The following is a 22,293-nucleotide window of genomic DNA, read 5'->3' on the forward strand; positions in this document are numbered from 1 at the left end:
TTATTTTCCGAAGAAACAACAAAAGAGTGTATAAGATAAGTGTTCGAAAGTAAGGGTGGGAAAAACTAGGATTTTGGGGATCAATCCGAGTAAATACACGGTAGTAGTGATGGATGAATAACCGATGCAATTTGATTGGAAATTTCATGATCAACTAATTAATCCCTCCTCCCTTGGGATTATGCCTAACATAGTAAAATGATTTTAGGCTCCGAAATGTTTCATTTTTGTTATCAAATGACAAAATATGTGAATGTTTCTGTTACACTCTTTCAGAACAAAAGCCAAGAGAGTCAAACCAAAAAAGCAGAAATCTAAGAAAAATACAAATACCGGTTAACAATGTGAACCAAACAACTGAAATACCTTCCATTGCACAATATTTTGAAAATGAAGTCAGTTATTCAAATAATGCGTCACTTTTCCCTCATTTGCTCTGCAGCCACAGGTTTTTGTTTAGGAACAGTAACATGTTTATATTTTTGGTTTCAATTCGCTGCTCTCTGCAAAGTGAGCTTTTTTGTGTATATGTAATTTTGTGAACTTGCCACGTAGGAGACCACTTTACTGCACTAATTACACATGTCATTGTCCTTTTCTGTTATTGAAAACAAGGTCCACACCACGCTTCCTGTTTGCCTCTGTCAGGGTGAATGCAGAGATTTAGCTCAATGTATCAGCAGGCCAGATAGGGAAAGGTGCTAAAAGGGTAACAGGCACAAGACACAAAGAGGCAGCGGTTTGAGGAACACGGTGAAGTAGCGAAGTATCGATAACAGGACAATACTATTGATTCGAGCCAAGTACTTGCTTAGTATCAATAATATCGATATTTGGTTCGATCTGCCCACCCCCTATTCGAAAGTTGGTGCCTACGCTGACGTCAAGGTTCTGTGCTTCTCTTTTGTTTTCTTTTAGCACCAACCAATAACATGTTATGCACAAGAGGGCAGTTGAAGGACTCTGTTAGTTTATCAATGGCAGAACAGTTAACATATACGGTAAATTTTAAGCGTAACTATGTATTTTCAATTGTATCCACTGTACTTTCTGGGATACAAGGCACACCGATTTATTAGGCACACTTTCCATTTTTGTTCAGTTTGGGGTTTTTACTGGGGGACTAGCACGTGTACAATACACTCAACAAGAGGCGTGGGTATTATTTGCTCTTCTTTTCTTCTTTTTTTTTCTCTTACTGCATTGTGTCCAAGTGTTTGCCACTCTCTTTTGCTCCACAGTCATTAAAGAGGCCATTAGCTGCATTGAAATCATCTTGTATGGCTGCAGTGGCCCAGCGACCCGCTCAGCTTATAAGTGGCTAAGAAAATGGGTCTAATGGTGACTGTGGCCCCCTCTCCAACGGTGCAGGAAAAGCAAAACAAGCCCCGGGGGCCGCTAATTTCCTCTCCTACAACATTTGCAACAATTATGCACTTAGTAACAGCAACAAACAATATCAGGATGGAGTCTTAACTTTCACACAGAGTGTTATCAAGATGAGGAAGGACATAATAATAATAATAATATATTTAAAGACATAAACTCGGTCTCTACTATTTCTTGTTTTAATCTTTCATTATGGTGGTCAGGATTGAGGAGTAACGGAATATATGTAACGGCGTTTCGTATTTAGGATCCAAAGAAACTGTTATAGAAAAAAAGGGACGTCATCAAATTACAGGTATATTTAGTCCACATGTTTCAAACAGGCGGCCTGTGGGAAGGATCAGGCCCGTCAAGGGTTGTAATCCAGGCAGCAAGACAACAAAAAGAAGCGCAAGAGAAAAATGAGCTGCAGTTTTAAACGCCCATTTGATGTCACCTGCACCACTTGTAAAGCAACTGTTGTAGTATCTCCCTCTCTCTCTACCCCTCTCTCTTTATCTCTATTGTTTCTCTTCCTCACTATCTTTATCTTTGGCTCTTTTTCTCTTTTACTCTCTTTTTCTTTCTCTCTATCAATTTCTCTCTCTTTCTTGCTCTTTCTTTTTCCTATCTCTTCTCTCGTTCTCTCCTTTTTTCAATTTCTCTCTCTTTGTTTCTAGTTCTCTTTGTTTCTCTCTCTCTTTCTCTTGCTTGTGTTTTTCTCTTCTCTCAATCTTTGATCTTTATTTCTCTATTTCTCTAGTTCATTCTCTTTGTTTTCCTGTCTCTTTCTTCTCTCTTTCTCCTTTCTTTTTCTCCCTTTCTCTATTGTGCTCTCTCTTTTTTGCACTCTAGTTCTCTAACTCGTTCTCCCTTTGTCTTTCTCTTACCTTATCTCGCTTTCTCTCTTTTGCCCTCTCTCTCTCTCTCTCTCTCTCTCGCTCTCTCCCCCTTACTGGAACTCCTTTGTTCTCTCTCTCTTTATATTGCTCTCTTTCCTCCTCTCTTTTTCCCCCCTCTCTTTTTTTCTCTCTTCCTCTTAAATCTACTAGTCTGGCCAAGTGAGATTGTTTTCTCTAGCATGTGACCCCCAGGTTAAATGAGTTGGACACCGCTAATTTAGTTAAAATAAGGATTACTTTGCAGGATTACAATTTTATTTAAAACTAATCATTTCAACTACATTTAAGTACTGACACAAGAGAGACAAAGAGAGATTAGGTTTACACAACAGATCTGTTGCGACAATCTTATCCATGACTGCATGTTTGTCGGAGTGTGTTGCGATAAAAAATGCTCTTTTCTTTTTTGTCTGTAGTTTAGATACTAGCTGTTGCTGTGCTTGTCAGTTTGTTTTGGGTAAAAACATTTACTTTTGCGCCCGCCTCACTGTTTGACTGACAGCATATACCAGCCTATCACAGTCGTGCACACAGACAATCACACCCACCCAACACACAAAGCGCTCCCTCACCTGCCAACGTGATAGCATTTGCTGTGTGCTGTCCATTAAAAAGAATGCACTATACGTTAATATTAATAATTTAATTGAAAATCCGAACAACAGTAAAACAGTGATAACCGAAGTATGAAGTAGCAAGGGGTCTCTGAATTAATTCATTGTTTTTCCACAAGAAATAACAGCACCCCTGCGACCCTACTGAGGATAAGCGGTGCAGCTAATGAGGTGAGATGAGATTTTTGAAAGTGGGCAGCACGACGGCGCAGTGGTTAGCGCGTGTGCGGCACAGTTCTAAGGTCTTGGGAACCTCCTGTGTGGGTTCAAAGCCAGCTACCGGACTTCCTGTGGGGAGTTTGTATGTTCACCCCGTGCTTGCGTGGGTTTCCCCTGGGCACACCGGTTTCCTCCCACATTCCAAAGACATGCATTTCAGGTGGATTGGCCGGTCCAAATTGTCCCTAGGTGTGAATGAGCGAGCGAGATGTCTGTCCCTGTGTGCCCTGCGATTGGCTGGCAACCAGTTCAGGGTGTCCCCCTGCCCACTGCCCGATGATTGCTGGGATGGGCTCCAGCCCCCCCCGCGACCCTACTGAGGATAAACGGTGCAGCTAATGAGATGAGATGAGATTTTTGAAAGTGGAAGGATTAATATATTTCTACATTTGCTTCATTCCAATATCTGTGCCCAAAACATAACTTTAATTTATTTAACATATTCTTGTAAACTTATAGTTTAGTCCAGTGGTCAGCAACCACCAGGCCACGCACCAGTACCAGGCCTTGGATCGTTTGGTTCGACAATTAAATACCATGTGTGTGTACTGGGCACATTGGTGTAGTGATTAAACAGTGGATTTAGGCGTATTGCTATTATTATTAAGGTTATTATTTGACTGTTCTATGAGAATATTGTCACACATTAAAACCGGTCTGTGGTACAAAAAATGTTGGGGACCACTGGCTTAATAAAGACTCAAAATAAATAGAGAAGGCATCAATGGATATTAGGCAGCAGGGTGTGTGGTAAGCGCTTCCGCAGCACAGTTCTGAGGTCATGAGATAGAATATTCCAGTGTGGAGTTTGCATGTTCTCCCCGTGCATGCGTGGGTCTACTTTGGGAACTCCGGTTTCCTCCCACATTCCAAAAACATGCATGTCAAATTAATTGGCCAGTCCAAAGTGTCCCTAGGTGTGAATGAGTGAGCGAATTATCTCTCTGTGTGCCCTGCGACTGGCTGGCTACCTGAAGATAGCCGGGATGGGCTCCAGCACCCCCACGACCCTGCTGATGATAAGCGGTGCAGATAATGGATGAATGGATCAATGGATATTTAACTTGCAAGGAGAACGGGGAAGAGCCTAAACCTTGGAGAAGAAATTCCAACTTGTTCTAAAAGCCCTCCCCTGAGACTGTTTTGTTTATTCTCCTAGGTACAAAGGCAACCTTCCGCCCCCCCAAAGGCTCTGGAATTTCCAATAATAGCAACGTGATTCGCTGAATGAAGTAAATTGTTCATAAGAGTCAAAACAATAAACAAAAGAGCGCGATAATAGTCAAACCAACAAACTGTGTCCAATATTAAAACCAGAATAAACTTAACACCCTGCAACCCTACTGAGGATAAGCGGTGCAGAAAATGGATGAATAAACTTAATACACCTCTTGGGTTTCATTGACCATTTGAAATTTTGCACGTGGTAAGGAATTGATAGAGTATTTGCTATAAACATTATATTTTATAACAAACAATATGCCTAATCATATAAAACAGCTTCATAAGCTTAGATTTTTTGGAGTGGCCGCCACGTTTATTCCACCCTAACACTGAACACTACAACATAAATACAACATGCTCTAATTTACATTTGATGAATGTATTTCACATACTGTAAATTTAATAAGAACATATTTGTCTAGTAAGTGTTATGATTAAAAAAAGAAAATAAGAAAATAATTTTTAGAGGTATTATATCCAGTCCAAGTAACAGGGTTTGTACGGTTTCTTGAAATCAGTAAAAATGCTTGAAATATGTATGTTTTCAAAGATAGGAGTGGCGCCCAAGTGGACAGCTTCATGCTACACCTAAACAGGGTACTATGAAATGTGTATTAAAGCAAGGATTACATTGCTGAATTTTAGACAATTATTATGGGCTGTGCTCAAATTAATGTAGCGTTTCCCAGTGCTAAATTCTAATGCAACTGAAAATGTAGGCTACCCAACACCTATATGAGGGAGGGATTTGTCGTGAAAGAATTTACACATGTATTGTTCAGATACCGCAATATATTAAAGTTCTACTTATTTAAAATCATATGAATGGCTTAATGCACATGCAAGATTAAATATCAAATATGTCTGCTATGAATGCTTGAATTCGGCCGTAAAAAGGTGGAGTCTAAACAATAGCACATGAAAAAAATCCACAACCCCAAAAAAACATTTATACAACTTTTTATAAAAAGAACAAAAAAATTACCCTGCTGGGTCTTACAGGGTTAAAGAAACCTTTCAGAAATGACAATCTTAAACCTTTCATTGTATTTGTTTTAACCCTTGTTAGCTTATGATTGCATGAGTTTTCCAACGATATATATTTTATTATTTTAATATCACATCATTACTCACCTTATTCGTTTACTTGTTTTAAATGCAGTTTATGTTTAACCAAATGTTTGAATGCAGTATTTGTCAAGGTTAAAATTTGAGATTATAGTACAATGAAGAAAAGAACACACTCTGAGTCGGAGATTTTGATTTTTGATAGCCCCTTCCATCGGAGGTGTGTTTCTCCAGGACCGACTCACGGAAAAACACGCTTCTCCTTTTTCAGGAGGCTCATTTATTGTAAAACACAAGAAGGAAACTACACATCTGGTTGGTTCATATGAACACAGGAAATTAATTGGTTTAGACAGGAATCACATATATAAATGCAGTCTATTATGTTGGTCGCTAGATGGCGTGTAAGTTTAATGAAACTTTGTAAACACAATGCGTCTCTATGAGGAGAAACGCAAGCTTTCGAGCGGCTTGAAATGTGGGAGTCAAACTCTCCCAAATCCGACACTTTGTAAGAAGAACGAAATGTGGGAGAAAAAGCAATCTTTTGACCTTGGAGGTGCTTGCTCCTGAACACCAAGTGAAATCGCAAATCCACACACTTATGGAGCACTAGAGAATTATAAACGTATACAGATATAAGAAGAGAATAAAAGTATATCTTGGATACAAGAGTATAGAATATAGTATATAAGGAACATTTAAAGCTTTACCTTACAATATTGACTTGATGTATTCATTTGATGTTTCTATGTGTGCATTCTATCAGTACTTTCCCAGGGATATTTCTAAGTGGTGTTGAGATAAATCAGCCATGATCTCATCATGCCACCTGAGAATTTTTGTTCAATCCACGCCCCCTTTGTTATAAATTCAGGAGTGAGCCAACTTACGATGATTGTTTTACAGAGGTGTGGAGTTTGCATGCTCTCCCCGTGGTCGCGTGGGTTTCCTCCGGGCACTCCAGTGTTTTCCCACATTCCAAAAACATGCATGTCAGGTTAATTGGCTGGTCCAAATTGTCCCTAGGTGTAAATGAGTGAGTTGTCTCTCTCTGTGTGCCCTGTGACTGACTGGCAACCGATTCAGGGTTTCCCCTACCCACTGCCCGAACATAGCTGGGATGGGCTCCAGCACCCCCGCGACCCTATTGAGGGTAAGCGGTGCAGATAATGAAAGAATGAAGGAATGTTTTAGGGAGGATGTTGTACTGATAGCAAGCCTAGAATACTCTGTTAATTTCTCATTTAGTTTTTTGTTTTTTGTTTTAAATAAAAAATATACAAAAATACTCGTTTGGAATCCAGGAAGTTGAACACGCGGCCAGACACAGATGGTCTATGCTTACACCTGTCATCACTAAGAGACTCACCACCCACATATTTTCAGTTAAACACACGATTGACTCACCAGTTTGACCTGTATTTCACTGTCTGGGAATGTGGTTAGCTAGTGTTTGCTAATTAGCAGCAGGCACTACATACTCATTATGAAAGGCGGCATCTTAACAGTAGGCGGCCCAATCATTAAGTAACAATAATGCGGCCTCGTTAGCCAACAGGTCTAATTATCTCTTGTCGCGTCACACCGACGACTTCACTTGCTTGCATCTCTTATTAGCTGCAGCTGCTAATGTTCACTTTGTCATCTGTTGATGTGAGCGATCACAATGAGGACAAAGTGCACAAAATATGCTAACGGAGCCAGCAAACGTTAAAGCATGGAGCAGCCAACGTGGAGGGATACTGTCGAAGCAACATTGATGTATTTAAATCTAGCTAACACACAAAAGGGTCTGCCAGTTTTCTGTTCCTATGCACCACTAACAGCTGCCTACGGTCCGTCGAAGAATCCTTTCCCTGCTTGGTGGACAAAAATAATTCGACTGTACCGCGATCTATAACTATTTCCTAATGCCGTGAACGTGTATTTTTCCCAAATATCTCCAGCCGTCATCAGCATCGACTATCGTTGCAGCTACAATTAAACGACTGTTTTCGAGTGGCGTCACTCGCATAACCGGAAGAAGACCATCAGCCAGACTTGTTGGGTCCCACAGACTCAGTTTGACGTTATCACGGGTCTACAATAATTTTGTGGGACGTTTAACTGAAAGAGGAATCTGTAATACGTTGCTTTTTCTGTGACTTTACCGTTTATTTCAAAGTACTTAAAGAAAAAAAAAAAGATCCAATATTTTGACACGCACGGACACAGCAGCCCTTGGCGCTCGTGTTCAGTTCTTTTATTTCTTTGACCCCATCCAAGCATACATCGGGGTTACACCACTGCACCCGACAGTAGCTTGTGGACATTGTTACCGAGATTATGACAGCATCACCAACGTTGTTTATTATCGGGTCCAGGAAGCGACAGAGGCGGCGTCGGGAGAGTAAGCAAAAGCTAGTTATGCAACTCCCACAACTGAAAGCAAAGTTTGAGCCTGTATCTCATCAACACCATATCCATCACCCAGAAAACATATGACCTGGAGCTACACCTTGTGGAAAACCGACTTGTATCTTAATCATCACGGAGCCCTGGCTGAAGCTAATACTAGCAGCTAGCCAGCCGCTCGCTACATCACTCCTTCCACTGGAAGGAGAAACGATCCAATTTTTTTGTACTATTGTATAATGACAATAAAGACCACTTACTCATTAATTCATTTAATTATTGTTACCTGTTGAGTGGAGGCCCGAGCAAGAACCTCACCTGCAGTGGTGATCGTGGACGCACACCAATAAATCTATGCCAGGGATGTCCAAACTTTTCAAGTCATGTTTATTTGTATAGTCCTTAATCACAAGGCGTCTCAATGGGCTGCACAAACCACAGATCATGTCAGACTACAGACTATTATAAAAACATCCTCTGATCTGAAACCGACATGAGGGCAAGGAAAAACTCAAAAACCTCAACATGAGGAAAATGAAGAATCCTTGAGTGGGGACCACACATGAGGTAATCCCTCTTTCAGGATGACCAGGCTGCAATGGATGTTGCTATAACAAATAATACACGGATATTGTCAACATGAAATATAGGTCATTCATTAGGTATAGAACATATGTGTGTTTTAAGCCTGGATTTAAACAGTTCCACTGAGGTTGCAGATCAAAAGCAGACCAGATTTGGTAAGCTGAAAATGTGTGAGGGTAGACATTCAGCCTGGCGGTCCGTGACAGTTTTCAATAAATGTATCCTCCGTGAAAGGTTTGCAGTACTTGGTGTCGATACTCTGTAGCTTGCCTTTGTCACATTTTCATTTGACTCACAGAATCTCGTGAAAAAGTGCTTCCGTGCCGTTAAAGAGCGTCCAGTTGCTTCACCTCTTCATAGCATTAAATTCCAGTTAGATTTTTGTAGTCGGCATGTTTTGTATAGATTTTAAAGATATTCTATTCTTTGAAAGCAGCCACACTCTCTTGGAAAATTAGGCAGTCGCAGTTGTTTTGAATTTCGGAGAATATAGAATAATCTAATTGCCCCTTGTCTTGCGGCGGCCTTTGCAGTCAACTTTCCTTTTTATATTTACAGAGGCCGTGTCGGAAATGGGGTGGGGTAAAATTCTCACAAAAAGCCAAGGATAAGGTGGCCAAAGGACCACTGACATCATCTGGTGATGTTATTTGGGCCAGACTAACTTAATTTATACTGCTGTCAACATCCCACATATTATCAATTTTATGACAGCGGCGGCGGACCAGTTAGAATTTTATCACACAAATGCGATAGCACTAAGCTCGCTGGTGCCAGGGGTTGATCTTGATTGGTCGTCCACTTGCAGATAGCAGCATGTTGGTTTGATTGGTCGCCTAGCTCACTCTGGTGTTCTTTTTGTTTTTTCTTCTTGCCAGCTGGCTACGTGGGACGCGGTGCACGGTCTGAATGGCAGTCTGAAGGAGAGCCGCATCGAGAGCGGCATGCAGGGAGTCACCGTTAAAGTGGTCACATTGCTGGTAAGACAATCGTTTATGTATCAGACACAGTATATAACAAGTATGGTAGGATTTTTGTCAAACGGTGTTTTCACAGCAACCTTGAAAACATTACAGTTACTTTACAGATGACCTGCTTTTAGAAGTACCTACCAAAAATTCCGGACTACGGAGCGCACCTGTTTAAAAGCCAATTATTCATATTTAAATTTAGCTTTTCACAAAACACACCAAATTTTAAGCCCCAGGCTTAAACGGACATAAAAAACATTTAAGATGGTGATTACAAAGACACGCACATTTTTACTATTGCCCCAAAAGAAAACACAAATGAGGGCTGTGTCTAAATAAACGTGAACCCTTTCTTTCTGGATGACAGCACCAGGGCAACCAGATTGCAAAACAGAAATGTCTTTTTGTGGTGTCATTGGTGTTTGCTGCAGTAATGGACCGAATTGCATTCCTCATTCCTATAAGATGAAAGGAAACCTAAGCGAACTGCGAGACGCCGATGATACAGATATGTAGCATTTATGTACAGTGCTGTTCAAAGTAACGGCAGTGCAATGTTAGTAACCAGAATATCTCAGGTTTTACTTTTTATTTTTTTTACATGCCTAACAAGTTACCATGAGATTCTCAGAAAACAAACAAGACCGAGCATTTACAATAAGCACGCTCAAAAGGCTGTGCAATTGGACAAATAGTTCAAAGGTTTGTTTTCAAAAATATAGCAATGCCTGCTGTTGACTGTATCAACTCAAAACTATTTTATATTTCCAAAAAAAGGTAGGATTTAGCAATCCTAATATTTGGTTGCATGACCACAATTTTTTATCACTGCTTCACATCTGTGTGGCATAGAGTCAACCAACTTGTGGAATCTTTCAGTTGTTATTTCCCGCCATGATTGCTCAACAATTTTGATATCACCCCACAAATTATCGATTGGATTGAGATCTGAGGATTGGGCTGGCAACTCCATAACATTAACTTTATTGTTTTGGAACCAAGACTTTGCAACTCTACTGGTGTGTATTTATATATATATATACACACACACACACACACACATATATGTATACATATATATATATATATATTTACATAAGTATTCACAGCCTTTGTCATGAAGCTCAAAATTGAGCTCAGGTGCATCTTTTTTCCACTGATCATCCTTGAGATCTTTCTACAGCAGTCCACCTGCAGTAAATTCAGTTGATTGGACATGATTTGGAAAGGCACACACCTGTCTACATAAGGTCCCACAGTTGAGTGTGCATGTCAGAGCAAAAACACCAAGCATGAAGTCAAAAGAACTGTCTGTAGATCTGCGAGACAGGATTGTCTTGAGGCACAAATCTGGGGAAGGATACAGAAAAAATTCTGCTGCTTTGAAGGTCCCAATGAGCACAGTGGCCTCCATTATTCGTAAATGGAAGACATTTGGAACCACCAGGACTCTTCCTAGAGCTGGCCGGCCTTCTAAACTGAGCGATCTGGGAAGAAGGGCCTTAGTCAGGGAGGTGACCAAGAACCAGATGGTCACTCTGTCAGAGCTCCAGCGTTCCTCTGTGGAGAGAGGAGAGCCTTCCAGAAGGACAACCATCTCTGCAGCAATCCACCAATCAGGCCTGTATGGTAGAGTGGCCAGACGAAAGCCACTCCTTAGCAAAAAGAACATGGAAGCCCGTCTGGAATTTGCCAAAAAGCACCTGAATGACTCTCAGACCATGAGAAACAAAATTCTCTGGTCTGATGAGAAAAAGATTGAACTCTTTGGTGTGAATGCCAGGCGCCATGTTTGGAGGAAACCAGGCACCGCTCATCGCCAATACCATCCCTACAGTGAAGCATGGTGGTGGCAGCATCATGCTGTGGGGATTTTTTTCAGCAGCGGGAACTGGCAGACTAGTCAGGATAGAAGGAAAAATGAATGCAGCAATACATAGAGATATCCTGGATGAAAACCCACTCCAGAGCGCTCTTGACCTCAGGCTGGGGCGAAGGTTCATTTTTCAGTAGGACAACGACCCAAAGCACACAGCCAAGATCTCAAAAGATTGGCTTCAGAACCACTCCGTGAATGTCCTGGAGTGGCCCAGCCAGAGTCCAGACTTGAATCCGATCGAACATCTCTGGAGAGATCTGAAAATGGCTGTGCACAAACGTCTCCCATCCAACAAGATTGAGCTTGAGACTTATTGCAAAGAAGAATGGGCAAAACTGCCTAAAGATAGGTGTGCTAAACTTGTGGGATTATATTCAAAAAGACTTGAGGCTGTATTTGCTGCCAAAGGTGGATCAACAAAGTATTAAGCAAAGGCTGTGAATACTTATGTAAATGTGATTTCTTAGTTTTCTATTTTTAATAAATTCAAAAAAAGTAAAAAAAAAAACTTTTTCACATTGTCATAATGGAGTATTTTGTGTAGAATTTTGAGATAAGAGATTGAATTAATACAATTTGGAATGAGAATGTAACATAACAAAATGTGGAAAAAGTGAAGCGCTGTGAATACTTTCCGGATGCACTGTATATATATATATATATATATATATATATATATATATATATATATATATATATATATATATATATATATATATATATATATATATATATATATATATATATATATATATATATATATCCTGCGATTGGCTGGCAACCAGTTCAGGGTGTCCCCTGCCCACTGCCCGAAGATGGCTGGGATGGGCTCCAGCCCCCCCGCGACCCTAATGAGGATAAGCGGTACGGCTAATGAGATGAGATATATATATATATATATATATATATATATATATATATATATATATATATATATATATATATATATATATATATATATATATATATATATATATATATATATATACATATATATATATATATATATGCTTGGAGGACACCTACAAAAGCACAGGAAGAACATGGAACTATATTAAAATTAAATACTTTTTGGCAAAATTCCATTGAGTAAGAATTTCTGAAACAGTATGATTTTTTTGGGTGCGGTAATCTAGTTTTAATATGTATTTGTTTCTTTTATGATTTATTTAACAAATGTCATACTTTTCGGAGCTTAGAACTTATTTTCACATTTACATTCAAAAGGCGTCTCTACCTACAAATGTTCCATGTTACAAAGATACTCTGAGAACAAATGAAATTCGTGAATAAAGAAACCACTATAGATATTTCTCAAACGGAAATTGTGCTCGCGGGTGATAACATGTATTATCTGAACGATGACCAACTGCTGTTGAGCAATCCTGATCGATGGATGGCCCTCTAAAACCTGTAGCCTGTGACGAGAAAATACCTACGACAGACTACTCGCTACACAGAGTACACAGAGCCTGCAAGGTCGACTGAGTGAAACTAAACGTGTGCATTATTGTCTCGTCACGGATACTACAACTCACCTCTCTTACCCCCCCCAACCCTGCACCCCCTGTCCTGCGGATTGACTCCCCCGCACTCCTCTGTGCCTGCAGCTGAGCTAGGATTTGGTTGTATTTGAGGGATAAAATCAGACACTCTATGGACACTTCGTTAGGTATTATGTCTCTGTAAATACAATATAAACGCATACCATTTATCCTCACGAGTGCTGGAGCCTTGTCCAGGCATCAAAAGGGGTAGACACAGAACAAATTGTGAGTCAATCGCCTGGGAACATTGACACTCGTGCACTCATACCTAGGGAAATTGTAGGATACTCAAAACAACTTACCCTGCAAGTTTTAAGAATGTGGAAGGAAATCAGAGAACGATAAATTCCTGACTACAGGGCGCACCTGTATAAAAACTGCATACTCAAACTGAATAACGAAACTCAATTTTGTCTTTACACCGTAGCCGCACGGGATTTTAAGCAGCACGCTTGAACAGACATAAAAATGAACAAAGTCAGGTCCATTTCTGACATTTTAAATGACCGTTATATATGGTGGCTACTGGGAGAAGCACAATACTACTGCGCCAGAAGAAAATGTGTAAAATAGAAAACACAGAGGTGAGAAGTCATCTCTGTTTTTGTCATAGGCGGTTGCTGCGGTAACCGGCCAAATTGTATTCACTAGTAAAGTCCCTTGAGGATTAAAGGAAACTTCCGCAACCTGACATTCATGACGATGATACAAAAAGAGAAATATACTATTTCTGATAGCTTACTTCCACTGCTTATCAATTAGAATGTATAAATTGAGAAATTGATCTGTGAAAAAAAGGTTGAAATCGCAAGCATGCACTAAATATTCAGTCAAGTACTGTCGAACCTCCTGTTTTGCTCTTTTAATGTATTATACGAACAATTGTGGAAAAATCATGGACTAATTTCACCTGAATGTTTCCAGACTTCACTGCGGTGTTTTGTATTTAGAGTGCATGCGTTGTGGAGAAAAGCAGCTCTCTGCTTTCCGCGGTGCCGCCAAGGAAAAAAAACAAAAAAAGCTGCACCACATTTAAAGTCGCAGAGTTTAAAATGTAACAAAAAAGTTAACTGCCTGGAGTCCAGAATTTAATCCAGTAACCCACTCAGGAACATGCAAAATCGTTAGCCACTCAGCTGCTCTCCAATGTCTGGAAATGTTGAGTGTTGTTCCAAACTAACTTTTTTCCTTTTAGTATTCTTCTTCTTTGTTTCTTTTCTGATTAGTCTTGTATCTTCCTGCAAATATTCTTCTTGTAGGAGGACCCTTTTGTGATGGTGGCAGAGAACATCCTGGGCCAACCCAAACGGTATAAAGGCTTCTCCATCGACGTACTTGACGCCCTCGCCAAACTCTTAGGCTTCAAGTACGACATTTACCAGGTGACCACTCCAATGTTCCTCTTCCAGTAGACCCCTGCCGAAAAGACTTAACCCTAATGCTGCTCGTCCAGGTGTCCGATAGCAAATACGGATCTCAGCTTCCTAATGGTTCCTGGAATGGAATGATCGGCGACCTAATCAACAAGGTGAACTACTGACAACATGTTCTTTATTAATGTGTTACATATTAACAAAATAGCAGGGGTGGGTCATGCATTTCCCACCTAAGCCTTCAGCAGTGCTACATCTGAATCAATCTAACCCTCAATAACTGGTTTATAGCCTTTAAGCATTTACTGCAGCTATGGTTGTGACACATAAAAAACATGAATAATGTAGTTACATTTCACTCACCCAAATATTTTTTATTTGTGAACAAAATCCACCCTTCTTTCTTTCCTCAAGAAGATTTCAATTACTCTGTTGTACAGATTATCTGTCTGTTTCAGTTCCATCAAAAATCAATCACCATCAGAGTTAATGCTGAAAATCCAGCCAGCCCTGTTGCATTTGTGGCACAGGTTTTTATTTGATTTAGGGCTGAGAAAGTCATTTCATCAGCTATTTCTTTATCTTTTCAATGTCATACTTCCGTTACCCCTAACCCTAAGCCAATCATAGTTGGATAAACACTGTTCTAGTCGGCTCTGGTTCTCCAAATTTGATTGGCTGAACCAACAACTTTATTGACACCGTTTTTATGCCTTAGGACCTTCAGAACTGAATGTGAAGGCCTACAGGTAGATTACTGACCCTGGCAACAATTATTGGCTGAAATGAGATTGGTTAAATCAGTGTTTCTCAATTATTTTTCTGTCATGCCCTCCTTGGAAGACGAAATCAAAATCACCCAAGATGTCTGTCTCCTCATTTGGGTGGGTTAATTATTTTTTTCATGGGGCCACTTGAAGGTCTTCCCCACTTCGCATCTAACCTTTATACTCAATTCTTATACTCTGTGAGACTACCTATTTATGAACCACTGGGTTAAATGCTTAAACAAGTTAGCACACATCTAGAAGCAGTGCTAGCTGGGGAAAACAAAGAAAGGAAATATTAATAAGTATTAATGGACAAAATATAATTTACATAACATGAATCAGATATTTCCAGCAGAGAAAGCCCAGCAGGCTGTGACGTCCCACCAGTGCAAAATAGTAACACTCCACTACTGTCTTTTGCCTGTGACCCGACAGAGAGCCGACCTGGCCGTTTCGGCTATCACTATCACGCCAGAGCGGGAGAATGTAGTGGACTTCAGCAAGCGCTTCTTGGACTACAGCGTAGGAATCTTGCTGAGGAAACCCGAGGAGAAAATCAACATCTTCTCTCTCTTTGTGCCTTTTGACTTGGCCGTGTGGGCCTGCATCGCTGCTGCCATTCTGGTGGTGGGAGTACTCATCTTCCTGCTCAACAGGCTGCAGGTGCTACGCTCTTCTGCCACACAGATAGCACCGCGGAACCAACCCTCCAACGGATCCGGATCTCTGCACAGCGCCATCTGGATTGTCTACGGGGCCTTCGTGCACCAAAGTAAGTCCAATTTTCATTTGAAATAAAGCTATTAGCCAATTGAGTTCACTACACACAATTAAGACAATTTTGAGGCATTTAGTCATTTCCCTTTCCCCACAAACAAGGTTAGCAATCATTAGATCAATGGTCTAAATGGGTAAATATTATGTGGGATGTGGCCTTAAACCGGGTTTCAAACTTAATTTACCTGGTGGCCGCAAAGTCTGGCGGAGGCTGGGCCGCATCCATTGCCACGTTCTTTTTTCCATAATAAAAGCTCTGGTAAATAAAAACATTCTAAAAAAACCGAAAAAACATTATTTTTAACACAAAATAAGATGAAAAAAAAATTGATACAGGTCCCTCAAAACAAGGACAAGCAGGCACAGAGACAGCTTCTTCCCTAGAGGTATCGCCACCCTAAATGAAGGCACAAAACTGTAATAACACATCTCGTCTGTTAATATCAATCAGATGAAATACACTGAGCTTCTGGGAAATACAATTAATACGAAAACAAAGTAAACAAAAAAAAAAGACAAAATATTTTTAAAGACGTGGGCCATAGTTAGCCCACCGGCCAGAAGTTTGGACTGATTCCTCCAAAGTTTGCTTTTCCTTTGTGCTAAGAAAATGTAAAGCAAATGCGAAGCAATGTACATAATCAGATCGATTGTTAGCCTTGCAAAGTGTGCAAAGCCTGATTCTTTAAAAAAAAAAAATCAATATTGTGTTATTTGTTTGGGGTCTTACAGTCACAGGTGCTCAGTAATCTGCACAAAACTCATTGACACCCATTGATAATCAAGTTATTACGTAGTCTGAATCCCACTTTGCAATGAAGGCCAGCAAATACCAAGTTTTAGTTGTCAATTCAGGTGAACAAAAGCCTGTTTACAACACGTCTCTTAAAATGATTTTGACAGATTCTTATGGTTTGGTGTGCTGTGTGTCCTATCTTACAGTATCTGCACTAAAGTCATTGACCTACATGGATAATCAGGCAATTTGGAAGGAATGGTCTGATTTTTACATGTATCTAATAATATTGTCAATAGTGTGGTGTACATCTAAGAGTCCCTAATTTGCACAGAAATCATAGATAAATGCCAACAATTAGGACAATTTCTCGCCTAATTTCTTGTCCATAGAATCTAATCAAGCTGATTTGCAGGTGTGTGATTCTCTTGTAGTACGGTGCATGTCTAAGAATTTCATGTCCTCTGTGATATGCATAGAATCAAATGCGTGCTGATAAATGGGCCAATTTGCAACCTGAATACAATTACGCAATTAACTAATTCAATGCAACAACATATTAATGTCCCTGATTGCCAAAACAGTAAGATTTTTTTTTTTGGGTTTATTAAAAACAAATACTTGTAAAGGGTTTTGCGCTGCTTATCGGTATGTATCAAGCCTCTGAGAAGGATTTCAGCATGATAAATCACCATTAGATGGCAGGAGTGGCTTTGATCAGATCTTTATCCACACATCGAAGGAGTCCCCACTTCCTTGTATTGGTTCCTCTATCCAGACATTGAGGGTTTGTAGGCGGCCCCGTATATCAAGTAGGCATAGTAAAGCAGTTCTGAGAGTAGCAAAGACTGTTAGCGCTTGAACAGAGCTTTTTTTCTCTCTAAAAAAGATTACAATGTCCTTTCCTTATCATCGTGGCAGTCATGGATGACGTTTTGTGCAAGTCCACATGAGCACAATTGCCATGGTGACTGAAATCCTGTGATCGCGTCACCGGAAACATTAGGCAATGAAAAAAAATCTTGCAAGGTTTATGCATCAGTTCAATATTATTTGAATAAAATGTCATTTGGTAAGTTATGTGCCCCTGTGTTTATGGAAAGCATTGTTTGGATACTGGAGCAATTAATAATGCAAAAAAACAAAAGCACCGAAGGGAAAGTTCTGCTTGAAATATAATATTTCACAAAAATCCATTATTATCTGAAGTGTTCATGGAAACTAGTATTTTCAACAAACTCAGCAATGTTCAACTGTTATTGAAGAGTGATCAAATCTAGACACATACTTTTTCTAATAAAAGATGGTAGGAGCTTTCTTCGACATTGTAAAGGCAGTAAAAACAATGACATTACCCCATTACTGAAAAATAAACGCCGTTACGTAATTACAGTATTAATTATTCCCAACACAACCTCTGCCTATACAGCTTCACAATTAATTTTTCTATAGGCCTTCAAAAATGAGTCAAATTGGCAAAAATTGGCTGGGAGCTTTTCTTCCCTTTCGAAAAAAAACGTCTGGGTTTGAATAAGTTAAGGTCAGCGAAGCCCTAGTTTTTAAAAAACTTTAAAACGAATCTTTAGTATCAGGTTGTGTGGTTATGTTAGTATTCCTACTCCCACAGCTCTGAAATTGTGATGCAAAGTACACATACTGATAATTGGTCAGTTTGAGCCAAATTCTCTGGATTCCTATTTAGCAAAAGTTTGATGTCTGCAAAGAGAGAATACTAAGGTATCCTCTGTCCCTGAGTCGCTGTCCCTGACTAAGTACAAGGGAATACAACAAGGAGACAGTGATGAGATGCAGACTTACAATTGAGCAAGACTTTCTCCGAGGAGAAGTATCGTATAGTGAGAAAAATACACAAACGTTCCTAGTGTATGATACAATAATGCTTCAAGATCACCTCGAGCGCCGAGAAAACGTTCTTTTGGGACACATCCAGCCGGCAGGGCTTGACTTTGACATATGTGAATTCAGCTGAACAGAATAAAAAATTTTTTAGAGACTGTCACCAACTGCATGCATATGCCGTAGTTGTGTGTGTGATAGTGCTTTTTCGTGGTTGTTGTGCACGCGATGATAGGCGGCGACGGAATGGTGGGCTCGATGGCGCTGAGGATTGTCATGGGCAGCTGGTGGCTCTTCACACTCATTGTGTGCTCATCGTACACGGCCAACCTGGCAGCATACCTCACCGTATCCCGAATGGACCACGCCATACGGTACGTGCCTCATATGCACCTCCACACACACTTGAGGGAATTGGAAACAACGCTGAATTCTGGACTACAGAGTACTCCTCATTAAAATCCACATGCTCAAATTTAAGAACAAAACTCCATTTTGTGTTTGTACGAGCCACGCTGGATTTAAAGGCTTAAACAGCCGTAAAAAGGAACCAATTAGGGGTAAGATCTGGAGCCTGAGCCAAAGACTGGGGTCAAACCTAAAATATACCTCATTACGTTTGGGTTCGGGCCAGGATTCTCTCTCGCTGACTCTTTTGTTTTTAATTTTACACCTGTCATTGTTCTTTGTTTATTTTTCTTTGTCTTAAGTACGTACTGGCTGTTGTGGTTTGTGGTAAAGATCCCAAGCCGCCAAACAGATGGAAGGCCTTTTAATTTTACCATCAACTTTTTTAAGTGTCGCGTGTTTGAGGATGAAAAATGGATTACCGTTACTTCTTCATCTGGGGCAGCCTTTGGCTCCGTACTATTCATGCGCTCAGCAGCCAACTCGCGCGTTGGCAGTGACACCCTTAGACTCAGCGAGTTGGCCAAAATCACCCATCCTCTTCTGGAGTCCTCACATGTAGAATATGAACATTTGGGTTTGTTTCAGGCTCGATCCCTGAAATCAAGCAAACCGGTCGGGCTTGGGCTGGGTTAGATTTTAATACCAGCGGGCCCACATCGGCTCGGGCTGGATTTTTTTCAGTCGAATATGTTGAGAATTTGGCATGGACACCTTTGGCTGCAAATCACCAACTGCAACATGCACATCTGCTTCATTTTTTAATTTAATCTCTGAGTTGTTTACGTCACATTTTGGGGGGATCATGTGACCATACAAAATGGCTATTAATAAGACCAGCACATATTTGCTACTGTCCAGAAAAAAAATGCAAATGCAGGCTGCTTTGGGTAAAGTGTGAGCCTTATATTCTAGGCAACAGCGCCAGACCAACTGTGCTGTAGAGAATAGTGCCAGATTGCAACACGGATGTATTTTTAGTTTTGTTGTCATTGGTGGTGTAAGGATCTGGCACGCCACCGTCTCGTAGAGAAATACATGCCTAATCTCTCCACTAATGGTGGCAAGATTTACGGCCCCTTTATAAGGACTGGTTGAACAACACACTGGGTCAGGTCATGATTAACACTCATACACTTTTTTCCATATCAATCCAAGGTCGTATTTTTTTTCTAGTTTGAAGGTTTCGTTGTTTTGTGACCAAACGTAGTTTTTTTTACTTTGTACCTTATTTTGTTATTAAATACCATCCCTTTATTGAGCACACCTGTCTCTAATCAGGCATCCATGCATTTGGAACCACTTGCAAAAAGGTAACAGGTGGTTTCCGCGGTAATTGATCAAAATGCATTTGCTTGAGATCGGTCCTTAATGATTAAAGGAAACGGCAGCAACCTAACATTAACGCTGGTGATAGGAAAAGAGAAGTGCAGCGTTTTTCATCGAGATCTTCCAAAAGTTTTCAATTTGGATGTATAAAGTGAGGACTTGATTTAACTGATACGTAATCCTGCACTAATACACATTTCATAGTGCCCTGTTTAGGCTCAGTTTGCACCTATTGGGTGCTACCCTTAGAGGGTGATGACGCTATATAGGACAATGCTATACAAACTGATGTCAGCTGCTGTTAATCACAAGGGAAGAAGAAATGGACTTGCAAAGCAAAGCCACCAGTAGGCAATGTCTGTGTCATTTTTCAAGCAGACTTGTTGAGAAACATGGCACCATGGCAACAATTTCAAGCATGGTCAAGCACTTTCCAATCCTTTCGAACACAACATTAAAATTCTTGCATTCCTAAGTATTTCAAGCACCTATAAGAACCCTGCGCAGCATATATAAAGCCGGAGTGTTTAACATGGAGCAAAAAAGTAGCGTACTTTAGTTTTTGTCATCAATATTAGCTCAACGTGCATCCACTGGCAGCCTGCTTCTGTCACTCTTTCATGTCTTACCAAAGACCAAAACCATTCCTCTCTTTTGGCTCTCGCCCGGGATGAAGATGTCTGTGCTTGACATTTATATCAGGAGTTTTATGAAGATAGACCCTGCATGGATCCAATGAATTCCTGAGTGGAGATTTGACCTGGACGCCACCGTGGCGTGCCAAGTCTCTTATTACACAGATAGAACACGCTAATGGATGGAACCGAGTCGCTGTTAATGGGATGCCGCCTCTCATGTTCCTGTCTTATGCATCATGTATGAGTGCCAACAGTTCCACCTGCAGCAGGAAAACTGTCTGCCGGGGAAAGTCAAGGGAAAGCACAACAGAGACATTGGTGACGCTCTGCTTCTTTGAATTGATCTATTCAAGCCAACGCACTCAGTTCTTCATAGGGGTGGGCGGTTCTGGGAATTTTAGTATCCATCCCAATACCGATACTTTTCTTTTGGAACTGTCTTGAATCATTGAACCCCTCTTGAGTTAGTTTATGTTTACAATAAACACAGCACACAGATTTTAGTCACTAAAATTGTTTCATTTTTATTAAATAACTGTAGTTCAAATTTTCACACCTTTCACGGATCCCTTGACCGCATCGGTCGTCGGGGCACCAATGAGGGTCCCTGGCCTGTTCTTGGGTCATGGCGAAGTTGGCACCAGTCCATTCCTTAATGTTTTCGGCCTAGTTCTTTTACCGTCTTTCTCTCCTCCTGCCCCTTTGGACTGTGCCCTGCAGAATTATCCGAGTCAGTCTTGATGATGATGTGACCATACCACTGAAGTTTCCGTCAGCGTAAAGTTGACAACCGTTCTTTGTAGGGTCTAAGGGGGTCCTCTGATGGTGTTGCGCATCGTTTCATTTGTCACATGGGCTAAGTAGCTTATGCCTAGAGGATTCCTGTGGGATCGCATCTCCATGGCCTGGATTTTATTTTCCAGTTTACCTGAGAGAGTCCATGTCTCGCAAGCCTAGAGAAAGATGGAAGTAATGATCTTTGTTTTCCATGCTATGTTCTTGTCCCTCCCGATGGGTTTCAGTTGTCAAGTGCGGCTGTGGTTTGAGCTATCCTGCCTTAGTTTCTGGTTCTGACCCTTCTTATGACATGACAGGTCCAAGATATGTAAATTTGCGGAAAGGTTCTAGCTTTCTGTGGTTGATGGTGATGTAAGAAATAAACACAAATATTTTGATGCTAACTGTTAAAAAACGAAAGGCAAAAGAGTCAAATAAGATAAGTGAAATGTATCCATCTATCTATCTACCTACCTTGGTCATATCCCTCAAGAGGAGTGACCGACAGCAATACAAACACATACAATAACAAAGAAAAGAAAAGGGAAAAAAATCACAAAAAAACACACACACATACATTTTTGGACCATGGCCAACCCAATTGCCCAAACACCCAAAGAAGTTGGGCACCTCGGCACCTAAGTTGGTCATGCTTTTGTCCCTCCAGATGAAACGGGACACCAGAAAGCGGCCATGTCACTCGGGTCAGGGTGACACAACCCACTCTTTTGTTCAACAGCAGGGCCCGACAGCTTTCACTGGTTTACCCCTGCCGCATCATACGGGTGCCCAGCCCATCCTTAAGAACGCATCCACAATTCCAATATCCTTTCACAACACCTCACCACTCCTTT

General features: G+C 40.6%; 1 protein-coding gene across 2 annotated transcripts in view; it reads left to right on the plus strand.

The window, feature by feature from the left end:
* Positions 1-22,293, plus strand: part of LOC148347022 (glutamate receptor ionotropic, delta-1-like) — a 219,611-nt gene that overhangs the window by 171,587 nt on the left and 25,731 nt on the right. For both annotated transcript variants that reach the window (XM_088322995.1, XM_088322996.1), the window contains exons 9-13: positions 9,256-9,357; positions 14,034-14,156; positions 14,228-14,302; positions 15,353-15,689; positions 18,523-18,661. In XM_088322995.1, coding sequence (XP_088179121.1) covers positions 9,256-9,357; positions 14,034-14,156; positions 14,228-14,302; positions 15,353-15,689; positions 18,523-18,661 — 776 coding nt within the window. The remainder of the gene's footprint in view (positions 1-9,255; positions 9,358-14,033; positions 14,157-14,227; positions 14,303-15,352; positions 15,690-18,522; positions 18,662-22,293) is intronic.

This window comes from Urocampus carinirostris, chromosome 19 (genome assembly GCF_059441175.1).
Source record: "Urocampus carinirostris isolate Australia breed hairy pipefish chromosome 19, RoL_Ucar_1.0, whole genome shotgun sequence".
Lineage (NCBI taxonomy): Eukaryota > Metazoa > Chordata > Actinopteri > Syngnathiformes > Syngnathidae > Urocampus > Urocampus carinirostris.